The sequence below is a fragment of the Saccopteryx leptura genome, chromosome 2 (assembly GCF_036850995.1).
Source record: "Saccopteryx leptura isolate mSacLep1 chromosome 2, mSacLep1_pri_phased_curated, whole genome shotgun sequence".
Taxonomy (NCBI): Eukaryota; Metazoa; Chordata; class Mammalia; order Chiroptera; family Emballonuridae; genus Saccopteryx; species Saccopteryx leptura.
Window position 1 is genome coordinate 178,477,024 of NC_089504.1, and position 15,606 is coordinate 178,492,629.

A 15,606-nucleotide genomic window follows, 5' to 3' on the forward strand; every position below is an offset into this window, starting at 1 on the left:
ATAAGGGGAGAGGGCATTGTTTATTTATTTATTTTATTATTATTATTATTTTTTTTTTACAGAGAGTCAGAGAGGGATAGACAGGGAAAGACAGACAGGAACGGAGAGAGATGAGAAGCATCAATCATCAATTTTTCATTGTGGCACTTTAGTTGTTCATTGATTACTTTTTCATATGTGCCTTGACCGTGGGCCTTCAGCAGACCGAGTAACCCCTTGCTCCAGCCAGCGACCTTGGATCCAAGCTGGTGAGCTTTGCTCAAACGAGATGAGCCCGCGCTCAAGCTGGCGACTTCGGGTCTTGAACATGGGTCCTCCGCATCCCAGTTCGGCGCTCTATCCACTGCGCCACTGCCTGGTCAGGCAAGACATTGTTTATTTCAAGTAAATAGCCTCTCACCTGTTTTCCTGTTATTTGCAGAATTCCAGCCCAGGATTTGGAAGCTGGAAAGAAACTTGTAGTGTATTTGGGAGAGAGTATAGGATTTTTTTTTTTTTACTTTTTAAAACCTGCTCATGATCAGAGTTCTTCTGTCACCTTTCATCTTCTTCCTTGTGCTTCAACCACACGTGATGGAAGGAGGGCTCATAATCCTCCTGGAATGAGGTCCACAGTGTTGCCAGGTAGTGGCCATCTCCCCATAGATAATTAAAATGAGCACAATGATTAGCTTTAGCTTGCACAGTGCATTACTGGGCTGATAGTAGGTTTTATCATTTCAGTCAGGCGTGAGGTCTTGCTGTTATCCCAACGAATGGATGAGGAAGCTATGATTTAAAGAGGCTGTGTGGCTGAGTCAGACACTGGCAGAGACCAGACCCCAAACCGGTGACCCTCAGACTGGGGAACACCTTTCAGGTCCCCCTTCTTTCCATACCCTGCCTCAGTAGGAAGCCTTGCAGTAGTGAGCTGGAGGGGTGGCCTGGCTTCCCTCTTCTCGGTCACCTGCACAGATTCTTCCTAAGCCAGAGCTGCCCTCATTAGCTCTGTGCTCATCCTCTCCAGCATCCAGCCCTAAGCCAGATGTCAGATGTTCAGAGTCGCGAGAGCAGTTGCACATCGGCACCTGGGCGGAAGAGGAGGGCTGGTGTCCACAAAGCAGGTAGCAAGAAGGACAGAACAGCTGATTTGGGACTCCATGGCACCCATTAGAATCCTGTCTTTCCTCAGGGAAGTCGTGTACAGGAAATCCTCATGGGTGTGTAAATCTTGTGCCCCTCCCCATCATTTGCAGAGGGACAGGGAGATGGCCTGCACCTGGCTGTCCGGGAAACAGTGCTGAATGGTGACTCAAAGGCTCTTTGACAGAAGTTTCAGATCCCACTCTGGTGTGTGTTCCCCTTCACTCTGAAACCTACTGAACAAAGCGGGTCTTGGACCAAAACTCCTGGCTCCAGCTTCTCCCCCTCTCTGTTCCCCCTTGTCTTCTTGATGTGACAGAGGTAACCACCAGGCAGAGTAGATGCAAGGCTGGTGTGTGGGTGAGGCGAGCCCCAGAATGTAATCCCAGAGCCTTGTACTGTTTTACTCCTTGCACCTTTCATGGCCTGCCCAAGGGCAGCAAAGAAGACTGACCCTTTACTAGCCCAGCTGAGAGAGGAACTGAGCAAACATTCTAAGAGACCTTGGGGTGCCCCTCAACCTCCCAGTTGTTGCAGGCGTAAACATCCAAGGTTCCCCTGAGCTGTGGGGGGCCCTAGATTCAAGGAGACCTAGGTTTGAATCCCGTTTCTGCTGTCCTCACTACCTGTGTAACCTTGAGCAGTTCACTTCTCCTCCCTGTGCTTCAGTTTCCCTTCTGGAAAATGGGGTTTGGGGCCTACAGATGGGTTTTTAGTTAGAATTAAAAAAGGTAATGATGTCAAGTGTCTTTAATGCAGGCCTGGCATATCATCGGTGCTAAGTAAACATGACCGAGGCCCAGAAAGACTAGGCAGCTTGCCCCAGGTGCTCAGCTCTTTCAGAGCCCACCTTTTCTCACAAACTGGCACCTTTTCTGCATCGAACTCTTCTTAGCTATTGCAAACCATTGCAGACTTCCACAGGTCCTGGCTCTATAGAAGTGACAGGTTGTGGAGACCCCTGGAATCATTCGCTCAGCCAGTTAAAGTTATTGAGCACCCACTATACAGAGAGCTGGAGGCCTCAGCCATTGTAGGCCCAATCAGGAGACAGCCATGTTGGGGGAAGGCTGAAGAAACCTGATGGATTCTTTTTTTTTTTTTTTTTTTGTATTTCCAAAGTTGGAAACAGGGAGGCAGTCAGACTCCCGCATGCGCCCGACCGGGATCCATCCGGCACGCCCACCAGGGGGCGATGCTCTGCCTCAATCAGAGCCATTCTAGCGCCTGAGGCAGAGGCCACAGCCATCCTCAGCACCTGGGCAAACTTTGCTCCAATGGAGCCTTGGCTGCAGGAGGGGAAGAGAGAGACGGAGAGGGGGAGGGGTGAAGAAGCAGATGGGCGCTTCTCCTGTGTGCCCTGGCCAGGAATCGAACCCGGGACTCCCGCACGCCAGGCCAACGCTCTACCACTAAGCCAACCGGCCAGGGCCCCTGATGGATTCTTAATGGCAGTGTGTGTAAAGGTAGGGAGAACAGACAGCCTGCCTGGAAGAAGAGGACTGAAGGAAGTGGGGCCCCAGCAGAGGGAAGGGTAAGTGAATCTGAGGTATTAGCTTGCTGCTATGGATCCTGGGTACTCTCCCCCAGCACAATAGCTCTGTGCTCTGCTCTGAATGCCTACCCCTGAGGTCAAGACATTTGTGGGCTCTGAGGCCCAGGGTCTGCCTAGCCTCATTGTCTTTTTGAGAAGACCATCACCCCCTACAGAGCCCAAACCAAACTGAATGACCCCCAGCGGCAGCCCACCAAGCTCCCTAAGACTGAAGCACTCCTGCCTGTTGGGCCTTCTGCATTGGACACCAGCGCGGCCTCTCTGTGGCCCCAGCCAGCTGCCCCTTTCACCTCCTTGCCTCTCAACATTACTCAGCCTTCACAGCATCTGTCACTGAGATACTGAGTGAGTTCTTGATGTCCTCTCTTCATGAAAGGCTTGGGCTATGTGGCCTTTTAAGGAAGCCTCAGTGCCCAGGTTAAGCCTGTGTTTGTGGTTCTGCATGTAGAAACCATAAACCAAAGTAAAAGCAATCGTTCAGTTTTGGTCTTGGAGCTTTGTGTCAGTGTCTGCTGAGTCCCTGGACTTGGAATTGAATGTGGGTCATACAAACAGATGGAGAAGCTGTCTTTTCCCTCTGGTTTCTGCATAGATTATAAATAGGTAAAATTGAAGAAACCTTTCATCTTGCTGTCTTTAAGTACTGGGATCTGCTCTGAAGTTTGTCTCCTTGATACATGGGCCATGAGGGGAGGTCCTCAATATACTTTCTTCCACCAAGTTTTTAGGGTAATTGCCGGAGAGGCCTGATCATCTTCTAAAAGGTTTTCAATGGTCATTCCAGTTTCAAGGTATCTGGCCTAACCAAAGGAGGGGGGAGAGAGAGCTCGAGCTTTGAGGGACCCACTGACCAACCAGAGGCGCCCTCCCTAGACCTGCAGGAATCCTTCCACCTTTCTTTTGGGTCAGGGCTCATTTGGTGGTCGCGGGGCCCTCCCCCACTGCCACTTGACTCATTTACTCTTCAGTGGCCATTTCCTTACCCTTGGTCCTGGAGAACAGCAGAGTTTGGTTTTCTCCTCTCTCCAGGGCAGGCAGCCCAATAACTGGGTGTTAAAGGAGCTCTTCCATCACCACATCTGCTAAGTCCATCTTGGTGATGCGGTGCATGCTGTGAGGACTTGTGGGGGAGGAGCTTCTGGGTGTCCCCCTCCATCACATTGCTTTCCCCCTCCCTTACAAAGAACAACACGGGGAAAGTTGTCTTAAGTGCCACATCCATTTGCCTTTTTTCCTCCAAAAAGACACTGGCATTTCCAGCATCTATTTTCCTGCACAGTAGTTTACCCTGTGCTCTAAAGTGGAATGAATTAGTTTTAATCCTTAGTCCCATCTCCCACACAGGCCTGGGGAGAGGAGACCTGTGGCTGAGGACCATCCTGGCAGTGGTCGTGTTGCGCCACCTCCTGGCCACAGTATCCATAGTGTCTTCCAATTCTTGCTCACAATTGCAGGAATAGTTCATCTGAAAACCAAAAGGAATTTGAAAAAGATGTTACGTTTTGAAGTAATTTCTGGCTCATCCTTTGCCCATAGCTTTTTGTGTCATCTTGGCCTGAATGGGCTGCCTTTCCAAGCCTCTATTATAAAATGGTTTTATATTGCCCTGGCTGGATAGCTCTGTTGTTTGGAGCCTCATCCTGGAGCATGGAGGTTGCTGGTTTGATTCTCCGGTCAGGGCACATACAGGAGCAGCCCAGTGTTCCTGTCCCTTTCTCCCTGCTCCTCTCTCTCAAAAAAAAAGGGGGAGGGGCTTTGTATTTCCAAAGCCCTAATTACCAAAGCAGGACTAAGCCCCGTCCAGAAGCAGGGACATCAGGCCAGAATCCTACACTGGATATGTGTGTCTCAAGGGGTTAAGTTGCCTCTGATTTAAGATTAGGGGAGGGGAGTATTAAGAAAAGTGACTGGAGTGTGGGAGGAGACAAGGTTATGAAAAAAGTATTATCTTCCTTGGGCTGCAGCCTTCTGTTCTTTAGTTGGCTTTATCTAGTCTGGCCTTGATTCTGCTACCTCTGACCCTGAACAGAACTACCACACCACTAACTTGAAGGGAAGGGGCTTAGGTTACGCTCTTATCTAGAATGGGTAGTCTTGTGGGAATGGGTGTTAGGGAAGATTTGAGTCTTTGTGAATTAATTTTGAGAGTACCCTCAGTGTGCTGCTATTAGAACAGGATGGCAGGCCCTGGCCGGTTGGCTCAGTGGTAGAGCGTCGGCCTGGCATTCAGAAGTCCCGGATTCGATTCCCGGCCAGGGCACACAGGAGAAGCGCCCATCTGCTTCTCCACCCCTCCCCCTCTCCTTCCTCTCTGTCTCTCTCTTCCCCTCCCGCAGCCGAGGCTCCATTGGAGCAAAGATGACCCGGGCGCTGGGGATGGCTCCTTGGCCTCTGCCTCAGGCGCTACGGTGGCTCTGGTCGCGACAGAGCGACGCCCCAGATGGGCAGAGTATCGCTCCCTGGTGGGCGTGCCGGGTGGATCCCGGTCGGGCGCATGCGGGAGTCTGTCTGTCTCCCCGTTTCCAGCTTCAGAAAAGTACAAAAAAAAAAAAAAAAACAGGATGGCAGCTGCTTTCTATGCCTGGTATCATCTTTAAGTGTTCCCCTCTAAAACAAAGAGCACATTTTCTGCAGCTCACTTCCCAAACCAGAAAGTGGAGGTTCCTGTGCCTTTTGTATTTTTCTGAAGTGAGAAGCAGGGAGGCAGAGAGACAGACTCCCACGTCGCCCTACCGGGATCCACCCGGCATGCTCACTAGGGGGCAATGCTCTGCCCATCTGGGCCTTTGCTCATATGCAACCTGAGCCATTCTAGCACCTGAGGTGGAGGCCATGGAGCCATCCTCAGCGCCCGGGCCAACTTTGCTCCAATGGAGCCTTGGCTGCAGGAGGGGAAGAGAGAGACAGAGAGAAGGGAGAGGGGGAAGGGTAGAGAAGCAGATGGGCATTTCTCCTGTGTGCCCTGACCGGGAATTGAACCCAGGACTTCCATACGCCAGGCCAATGCTCTACCGCTGAGCCAATTGGCCAGGGTCCTACCCTATTTTGTTCTAGAGAAAAGATGTTGGTGTAAATGTACATTCAGTGTTGACTATATTGGTCCTTGGCTAAGCACATGTGTACCCTGGTGGAACTTACAAACTAGAGAGTGGATCTAGCACCAGGGTTGGGGGGAGGTACTTGTAGATAGAGATGCTCTATAGTTAATGCTTTGCTGTTATTCCTTCTGTTCTAGGCCTGGTCTCCAAGTCCTCTCCCAAAAAGCCACGTGGACGTAACATCTTCAAGGCCCTTTTCTGCTGTTTTCGCGCCCAGCATGTTGGCCAGTCAAGCCCCTCCACGGAGCTCTCCACATACAAGGAAGAAGCCAATACCATTGCTAAGGTGGCTGGGTCTGGGTGGTGTGATGCCAGGAAGGAGGGCTGCTAGTAGAGGTCCATACAGCAGCCCTGCCTGACGTCATGAAAATCTCTGGCTCAGAAGAGACCTTTCCTCTGGGCCCCATAGTTTTTCATCTTTCTGTTGCTTCCCATTTGTGGTACGGCTCACCCAGTGTCCCTGTCATTTTTGAGGGCCCCTGCAGTCCAGATCCTTCCAGGCTCCAGGTACTGTGCAAGGTGCTTTGCACATACTTGTCTCATGTGATCCATATAGGAGCCCTGCAATGAGATCCACAGGATTCCCACTTACAGATATGGAAACTTAGACCCAGAGGTTTTCTGTAGCCCCTAAAGAGCTAATGGTTAATAAATGGTAGTGTTGGGGTTCCAACTCCTAGTTATGGCTATAAGTCCTCTGTTTGTTTTTTTACTATGCAAAGCTACCTTCCAAGTTACTTGACTTTCAGGGAACCAAGGAATTGAAATTTTTCTTCTACATTCTTTATAACCCCTTCCAGCACTGTCACCTGTACCTGTGAGAGACATTTGGAATGTATGGGTATCTTCATTTGTCACAATGACCAGTAAATATGTCTGGCATTTCAAGGGTAGGGATAGCTTTGACCAAAACTTCTTCTGCCCCCATTGACATTGGTACTTCTCGAAACACCAGGACCTAGTTGTCCCTCCTGTCTCTCAAAACCAGGCTAATGACATGCACTTCAATGAAAGATCACACTTCATTATTCACGGTATTATTAAGCAGTTGATTTTTACAAAGAGTTCATAATGTGGAAAACTGTTGAGTTGCAACATTAAGTGGATAAGTAGAATGCAAAGTTATATATTATGGGGGAAAGAGACTGCTGAAACACATTTGAAGGAAATACACTAATATGCCAAATTAAGTGTTTCTAAGTGCTAGGATTTAAATTTTTCTTCAATGTTTCCATTAAGAACACACTACATGGTCTCAGAGAGAAGCCTGGGTTCCAGGACTAAGCAAGAGGCTAAACCACCATAGTGAGAGATTCTGATTTTGGTTCTGACTCTGTCCTTGCATCAGTCACTTGAGTCCTGTGTTCCTCACTTTGTCCAGTTGAGAGGCAGTGGCAGCTAAGGGCAGGGACTCTGTCTTCACCTTCATCAAGCCTCATGTGGAAAGGATGTCCCGGCCTTTCCGGCCCAGCTCTTTAAACAAGTCAATTTTGTCCTTTGTCAGTACTTCCAGGGGGCTGAGGTCTCAGGGAGCTGACTCCAGGCCTGAGACCAGCAGTGGGCTGTAAGTGGGTTGGGGAAGGCGCTTATAGGTTGGCATTTGACCGCCTCCTTTTTTCCCACAGTCTGATCTGCTCCAGTGTCTCCAGTACCAGTTCTATCAGGTATGTGAATCCGACCTGGTGTGTTCTAAAGCCCACAACCTCAGGATCTCTGCCGACCCTGTGGGGTAGTGCCCTTGTTCTTCTGTGTCCAGCTGTCCCTCTCCTCATCCTAGGAAACCACTTGTTCCACATATTTGCTGAGGGCTCATTATGGATAGGGCAGTAGATTTCTGGGGGATAGCTGGTGTCCACCCCACACCAGCCCTGGCCTATAGCACCAATGTCCAGGTACTTCATTAGTCCAGTGGGAGGCTGAAGCCAAGGAGCCAACTTTTTCTCGTCTTTCTCTACCTCTTGGCCTACAAGTGGCACCTCTCCTGGATTGAAGTTATGGGTCTTTCGTCTCCTCACTGAACCCAGCTCTTCCCAGAGTTCTGCTGAGGGGAACAACTGGGCTTTCTTGGTGGCACATCTCAGCAGCCTGGCTCTGGTTTTAGATCCCAGGGACCTGTCTGCTCCCAGAGGTGACAGAAGAAGATCAAGGAAGAATCTGCGTGGTCATTGACCTGGATGAAACCCTTGTGCATAGCTCTTTTAAGGTAATTTGACATCTGGAATCCTTCCTACACCCATCTTGGGCTCTCTCGTGAACCTGGCTATGGTTGCCTAAAGTTGATAGAAGAGTGATTAGGATGGGACAGCTGGGCCTCTAACATTTTGGCCACACTGGCATCACAGATATCTGGAGACTTCACCAAACAGTGTTGAGTAGGAACCCCTATTCCCTCCAGTCACTGCCAACAGGCCACGACTGCCCCTAGGCACACAGCACAGAATGCCGCCAGGGTTGTATGTGGGGCAGGCCTAAAAGGGGGGTTGAATCAGCCTTGGACCTTGCCCTGCTTTGTTTTATCATGAAATCTGTTAACTCCAGAAGGCCCTGAAACGCTCAACTCAGGCAGAGTTTGGCTGGGGGGTAGGTAAGTAGGAATGCCAGAGGAGACACTGCATCCTGTGCTGGGTGAGATAGGCAGGGGAGTGGGCTGGCAGGGGAGCTTTCTGGAGTTTCTTAAAATCTTTCCCTCCTGCCTGACCAGGCGGTGGCGCAGTGGATAGAACGTCGGACTGGGACACAGAGGACCCAGGTTCGAAACCCCGAGGTCACCGGCTTGAGCACAGGCTCATCCGGCTTGAGTCCAAGGTCGCTAGCTTGAACAAGGGGTCACTCACTGTGCCGGAAGCCCCAGGTCAACACACATATGATAAAGTAATCCATGAACAACTAAGATGCCGCAATGAATTGATGCTTCTCATCTCCCAGCATATCTGTCCCTATCTCCCCCCCTCCCTCCCTCCCTCCTTCCCTCCCTCTCTCCTTCCCTCCCTCTCTCCGTCTCTCTCAATCACTTAAAAAAATCTATTTCTCCCCACCCCTCCCAGGTGACAGTGCAGTGGCTGTGGCAGAGGCTTCTCATCTCCTTGCTACACACTGACATCATTAACTTTTCTTCTTTCCAGCCAATCAACAATGCTGACTTCATAGTGCCTGTAGAGATTGATGGGACCACGCACCAGGTAAGCTGCCGGCCAGGCCACACCCAGCCCACAAGTTCAGGGTTCTCCATGCTTCTCAGGACTTGTATTCCATCAATTGATCCCTTTCTATAACTTTGTTCTCTCCCCTTTTTTTGGTACCTTCTTTTTTTTAAGATTTTATTTATTCATTATAGAGAGGGGGGAGAGGGAGAGGGAGAGAGAGAGAGAGAAGGGGGGAGGAGCAGGAAGCTTCAACTCCCATATGTGCCTTGACCAGGCAAGCCAGGGTTTTGAACCGGCAACCTCAGCGTTACCAGGTTGACGCTTTATCCACTGCGCCACCACAGGTCAGGCTTATTGGTACCTTTCATACCCCTTCACACTCAAGGCTGTCTCATCTTTAAAAAAAAAAAATAATAATAATTCAGCCTGATCAGGCGGTGGTGCAGTGGATAGAGCATCAGCCTAGGACACGGAAGACCTAGATTCGAAACCCCAAGGTCACTGGCTTGAGCAAAGGGTCACTGGCTTGGCTGGAGTCCCCTGGTCAAGGCACATATGAGAAGCAATCAATGAACAACTAAGGTTCCACAACTATGAGTAGATGCTTCTCATCTCTCTCCTTTCCTGTCTGTCTCTCATTAAAAAAAATTTTTCAGCCCCTCATCCCCCACTAGCTCTCACCTATTTTCTCTACAGCCAAGCTGTTTGAAATTGTTATTTAACCATAGTGATAGCTATAATTTATTGATCACCACCTCTTCTCCCAGTGTGACCAGCACCATTGTATAATTTATTACATTTTCTCTAACCCTGAGTAGTTGGTCTTCTGCCTGTTCTGGGCAAGGAAGCCAGTACTAGCTGTTTTCTCTCTTCCCCATGCCCACCCTCTCACCTAGCTAGGGAATTCCTTCCTTCCCAGCCAGGCATCTCCTCTGTGAAGCTTTCTCCAACTCCCCTCAGGCTCCTACAATGGATTCTTCCCCAGTGAGTGCTCAGTACACGTCTGTCAGAGTAAATAAGATTGGACTCTGGCCTGCATGAGCTGCTTGGCCCAGGGTTAAGGATCATGAGGTATTGATAGTGGAAGACCATGTACTGAAAATGCTTGCCCAGAAGGCCTGACTGCGAGCCTGAGAATCAGGGACCATCAGGAACAATGCCCTGGTGGCCCTGTTATTTGCCTGCATGGTCTGGTTCAATAGTAGAGTTACTACAGAGGGATGGGGCTTTGTGGGTTGTAGTTGCTCTCCTGTATCCATCAGAGGTTTTCTTCACCAGCACCACCCCCTCCCAGAGGACCTCTGCCAAGCCCAGCGGCAGCCCCTGCTCAGAGCCAGACTTAGCCCTTGAACTACCCGGCCTCTGCCCAGCAGCCCTGCACAGTCTAGTTGAGGCTGTAGAGATGTACTAACCACAGATGAGCGTGGCTACATGCAGAAGGCAGATTTTCAGCAGAGTGGTGATGGGATGCTGAGCTAGATGAAGAGCCAGGAAGAGAGAGTAACTTGCTGAGGGTTGAAGAAATAGTAAACAGTGGGGCCAGTTGTGGTGACCTGGAACAGAGAATTTCTGCTACAGAGCTAAGGTGGAGGTGGTAGCCAAGTCAGACCACCTTAAGGAGGGAGAGTCATGCCAGGGACATGCTCTCCAGGAAGAAGGAACGTAGGTAAAAGGGGCTTGGAAGGAATGGTTCTGGTAGTACCTGTGTAGGTGGGGTGAGAGGGGACCAGCTGAAGGCAAGGAAGCAACAGCATGCAGACTGATGAGGACATGCAGCCGATGGATGTTTTAGGCCACAGTGTGCAGGTTCATGAAAGGCAGGCACAAGTGTCAGGGTGTTGGGCAGGAGCAAACACAAATGGATGGGGGCACTAGAGCCAGATACCGCAGTCTGTCTGCCCTCATTGAGTGGGAAAGTCACTCCTCCCTGGTGTGTTTCAGAGAAGCTGTGTGAGGGCATGAGCTTTCAGAGAGGACCTGCGACCTTGCCTGATGATGACCTGGACAGACTTTCCTGCCAGAGCCAAGGACAGGAAGTTCCCACAGAAGCTGTGGCTGGATTCAAGTAATCCAGGATAGGCTGTTTCCGTCTGTGAGGCCTATTCTTGATTACTTGTTTCTGGAGGCAGCTGATAGTTCGCCACCGGAAGCAGTTGGCTCCCAGGACATAGGTGCATGTGTTTCTTCCTGAGCTGGGTCAAGGCTGAGACCACCGAGCCAGCAGAAGCTTGGTGAGAGGCGATGCTAGTGCGCTGGTCTGTGGGCAGAAGGCTTCCAGCCAAGCAGTCCCAGAGGCTGAGCTGTGGGAGTTTGGACAGAGTAAGGTCTGAAACTTTTTGCTGCTTTTTGTGTACATGGTGACAGTGACCGATGCTTTGAAGCTGCACCCTCACAGAGGTGCCTCCAAGAAGCCTCTGTGCTTTTCCTCAGGTGTATGTGCTTAAGAGGCCTTATGTGGATGAGTTCCTGAGACGGATGGGTGAACTCTTCGAATGTGTTCTCTTCACTGCCAGCCTGGCCAAGGTATCTGGGGCAGGAGGGGAGAAGAGAACTGGGAGCCGGTGTGGCAGCTACGGGTGGTCAGCATCCCCTCATTGGTCCCCAGATTGACTCTGGGGAACAAGGATGACATCCAAACAAAAGCATCTTCTCTTCTCCCAGTATGCTGACCCTGTGACGGATCTGCTGGACAGGTGTGGGGTGTTCCGGGCCCGCCTGTTCCGGGAGTCCTGTGTATTCCACCAGGGCTGCTATGTCAAGGACCTCAGCCGCCTGGGAAGGGACCTGAGGAAAACCCTCATCCTGGACAACTCACCTGCTTCTTACATCTTCCATCCAGAGAATGCAGTGAGTGGCCCGGTTATGCTCACACTGCAGGGGCCTGCACTAGGTGAAGGAGGAAGTTGGTGGGGGACCCCCAGACTTTACCAGAAGAGCACTCCACTCCAGGTGGACCCTGCCAGCCTGCAGGGGCTCCAGCATCAGGGAGGGGAAAATTGGCATTTGGGAGATTTATGCTGTCTTTTTGCTGCCCCAGGTGCCCGTGCAGTCTTGGTTTGATGACATGGCAGACACCGAGTTGCTGAACCTGATCCCAGTCTTTGAGGAGCTGAGTGGAGCAGAGGATGTCTACACCAGCCTTGGGCAGTTGCGGGCCCCTTAGCCTTCTCTGTTTCCAAGCAACAGCCATCCCAGTAGTGGACTCTCCTACCCTGTGCCTTTATAATCAGCTGGACAGACAGAGTGGAAGCTGGAGCATCTCGCCAAATGGGCCTTGGAAATAGAAGTGATGGGAAAGAACCTTAGGACAGATCAGCTGCTGAGGGCAGATGTCAGACCAATGATACCCCAAGCTGCCTACGCCCTGAGTTGGGTTTCTGAGATGAGAGAGAGACAGAGAGAGAGAGAGAGAGAGAGAGAGTGTGTGTGTGTGTGTGTGTGTGTGTGTGTATGTGTGTATGTGTGTGTGTTGCCTTGAACTGTGTTCAAGGATATGTGTTTCAGGTTGGGGAAGAAGCTGAAAAATCAAGACTCTACCCAAATTAGTTCGTCTCCTTTCCAGTCACCCTGAGAGCCTCGGAGCTCTATAGGGATGAAGACTCTTCAGTGCTTCATTGCCAAACCCACGGCCTTTCCTCGGTGTTGTAAGGCTTGTGCCAAGGAGAAAGGGTGGATCAGAGGAGGCCTTTGGATGCCTTTGGGTGCCTCAAGCACACTCCTTTCTGAAACTTTTCTCCAGCCAGCTGCTGCAGATAGACAATTCTGGAAGATAAAAGCTTGTTTCTAGAACTGGTAGTCCCATCTAGTCCTGCAGCCCAAGGCTGCGCGTGCCTCCAGCCGAGTGCCTGGCGTGGGCCCTTTCTGTGTCTCTGCAAGGCGTGGGCCCTTTCTGTGTCTCTGCAAGGCGTGGGCCCCAGGCTTGCCTCCCTTACTGCCTAGCCGTAGTCTCGAGGGAAGTCTTCTCCCTGCTGTAGAAGAGGGCAGATAACTGATTTCCGTTCTTTTGACTGTTTTAAACATAGAGTGTTGGGCCTGTTTTATTTCTGATGAAGCTTCAGTCCTAGGCTCAAGGTAAATGTGGATGGCACTGGCAGTGCAGGGAAGAGGAAAACCCCAAAAGCATGAATATGTGTGTCCCCTTGCTTGTATGTGGATCAGCTGAGCTTGGGACTGTCCTAAAGTCTGCTCTTCAGGGATTCTCTGCTGGTGCTGGTGCGAGGACTTTGTTCCAAAGTTTGGGAAGGGCACTCCCTATCCGCCTTCCCTATTTCTTGGGCACGGTTCATTCCCATTGTGTCTTCACCTGGGCCTGTCCTGTGCCAAGCTCTCTGGTCCATCTTCATCCTTCCTGGCTGTTGCTTTTTCTCTCCAGGGCCTCAGAGGCACGCCTCCTTTTCCTGGGCTCGGGGGGTGGGTGTTCTTACCATTACTTGACCAGCCTAACACACATGCTCCTGTTTCTGGTAACAGGTATGAGCCCTGAGCATACCTGCCCTTTGCGGGTCTCTTGCTTTCAAAGTTTCTTAACAGTGAATGTTTTAAAAAGAATAAAAAAATAGAAGTTTCCCTAGGATGGAAAAGGGGATGTGCTGCTGTAATTGGGAGCACAAGGGGCCCCCAAAATGGGGCCCTATTTCAGTATCACTGCCTTAAATTGTGGCTTCCCCCAGGATTGGGTAGGTTCCCTCCTCTTCCCTCCCATAAAGCGGGAGGGAGTCCCTACCCCTTTCTACTTTCCCTGGAGGTGGGTGTTAACAAGCACTTGTACATTGTTTCAGGTGTGAGCACACCGACTGGGATTCATCCCCTTATCATTTTTAATTTACGCACACTAGGTGCAGCCTGAGGAACTAGACAGTTTGGAGAAAGCCGGGTGGGGGACAGCAGCTTGGTGTTCTGACTGATAGCTGGCTGATGAGTGTCTTTCTCTAGCATTATGTTGCCAACTCCCTACCTTGTCCAAGGTTGTAAGGCCTTGTGTTTCCCTTTGGTACCACAGAAGTGGAACATAGTCCCAAATGCCACGTGGTCATTTCCCCAAGCATTACTCGCTGGTTCCCAGGGGGTCCTCCTGCAGGTAGGGGAAGAGGGCTCTGGTGCTAGCCAGGAAGGTGCTAGCTCCTGAAGGAAAATGGAGCTTCTGATTCTAAGGTCCGGGTCTAGGCTTCCATCCTAATATTGCAGAAGTAGCCTCTCTCTCAAGGCCCACCCTAGGGTTAGTTTAGCCCAGTTGCTATCTGGGCCCAGCCAAGCCTTTCTGACTAAGCAATAAGAGGCTCTATGCTGATCCTAGGACCCTTGCTGCCCTCCTTTGGGTCTCCATGTTACTCCAGGTGAAGGAAGAACCAGGCTTGTGCAAGTGTGACTCATGACAAGCCCAGGATAGCTTGGTGGGAGTGTCCCTACTTCTGCATGAAGCCCCTGCTCTCTAGGCCTCATTCCCATCAGAACTCTGCCCTGCCACTTGAAGTTCCTCAGTAGACGAGCCATTGCCACTTCCCCAGAGAAGCAGCGAGGCCAGATCTAAACACAGTCTATCCGTGTGGACCAGAGCTAGGCTCATTTCTGTCTGGTTTCCCATTTCACAGTCATTCGGGGCCAGTGAAGATGGCTCCTGAGAGGAATCAGGCCAGACTCAACTTTGAAGGAGGGAAAGATTGGGAGGGAGCCAGTTCACTCAGGATCTAGTCTAGGGCTTCCCACCAGCCTTTTCTGTTTGAGGCTGGTCTTTGGGAGGCAATCAGCCATCATGCCTGGTCAGCACCAATTCAAGCCATGCCAGGAATCCGCCCCCCGCCAGGTTCAGTTCTTTAATGTGCCTCTTCAGGGACAGTGTGTCTCTCTGATTGGGCTTCTAAATCAAAAGCCTGATGTTCGTGTCCCTCTTATAGGGGGAAGTTTTGGACACAGGACCAGTTTGGGAAGGGTCAGGTAAGAGTTTTCACTCTGCACATTGTAGAGGGATACTCTATAGGCCCATGGGTCCCTTACTATATACAGAGATTGAGTAAATTTGCCTTCAGTTAACCTGGGACCTTCTGTTTAGTTCCCTCCTACCTCCCAAAGATTTTGACCATTTTGTAAGTATATAAACTCACCTCTGTTAACAGTGGCCCAAAAGTTTTTTTGTGCTGAAAAGTATGGGAATCTAGAGGCATCCATTCCCTGGGAAGTGGATGCCATTGTATTTTGCTACCCCTACCGTTCCTGAGGCCTCACTCAGTAGGGCAGCCCCCTTGTAAGTCTGTCCTGCATCCCATGTCCAGCCACGCCAAGTGTCTGAGGAAGGTAAGCATGTTTTCCCCTTTAAGTCTTCAGTTGGTTACTTTATCACTTTGTCCCTCGGTCACTTTGTCCCTCGGTCACTTTGTAAAATGGTTTAGTGCCCCCCCCCTCCTTTTTTTTTAACAGCAAATATTTGCATTTAAGCAGGGAAGGTCTGGCCTGCTACCCCGTTCCTTTCATGTAGGGCCTGCTCCTGGCGCAGACCCTCCTTCGGGCCCCATAGCATCTTTGCTTGTAGTCACCCGAAGTTTGACAAGCTCCATGTCAGTACCACTTGCCCCCTTCAAGATGCCATTTGGAGGATAGGAGATCTGCTTCCCACTGTGACTGGGCTGTGGGATTCTGACTACCTTGCTTACAGATTCATGGTTTGATCAATTTGTTATATTCAAAAACTTGAAAT

General features: G+C 50.6%; 1 protein-coding gene across 1 annotated transcript in view; it reads left to right on the forward strand.

Annotated features, from left to right (window-relative positions):
- CTDSP2 (CTD small phosphatase 2) overlaps positions 1–12,707 on the forward strand; it is a 24,438-nt gene extending 11,731 nt beyond the window's left edge. Inside the window, exons 2-8 of the mRNA XM_066369338.1 lie at positions 5,913–6,061; positions 7,401–7,439; positions 7,877–7,978; positions 8,898–8,954; positions 11,349–11,441; positions 11,580–11,765; positions 11,956–12,707. Coding sequence (XP_066225435.1) covers positions 5,913–6,061; positions 7,401–7,439; positions 7,877–7,978; positions 8,898–8,954; positions 11,349–11,441; positions 11,580–11,765; positions 11,956–12,081 — 752 coding nt within the window. The 3' untranslated portion in view covers positions 12,082–12,707. The remainder of the gene's footprint in view (positions 1–5,912; positions 6,062–7,400; positions 7,440–7,876; positions 7,979–8,897; positions 8,955–11,348; positions 11,442–11,579; positions 11,766–11,955) is intronic.
- Positions 12,708–15,606: the final 2,899 nt, after the last annotated feature.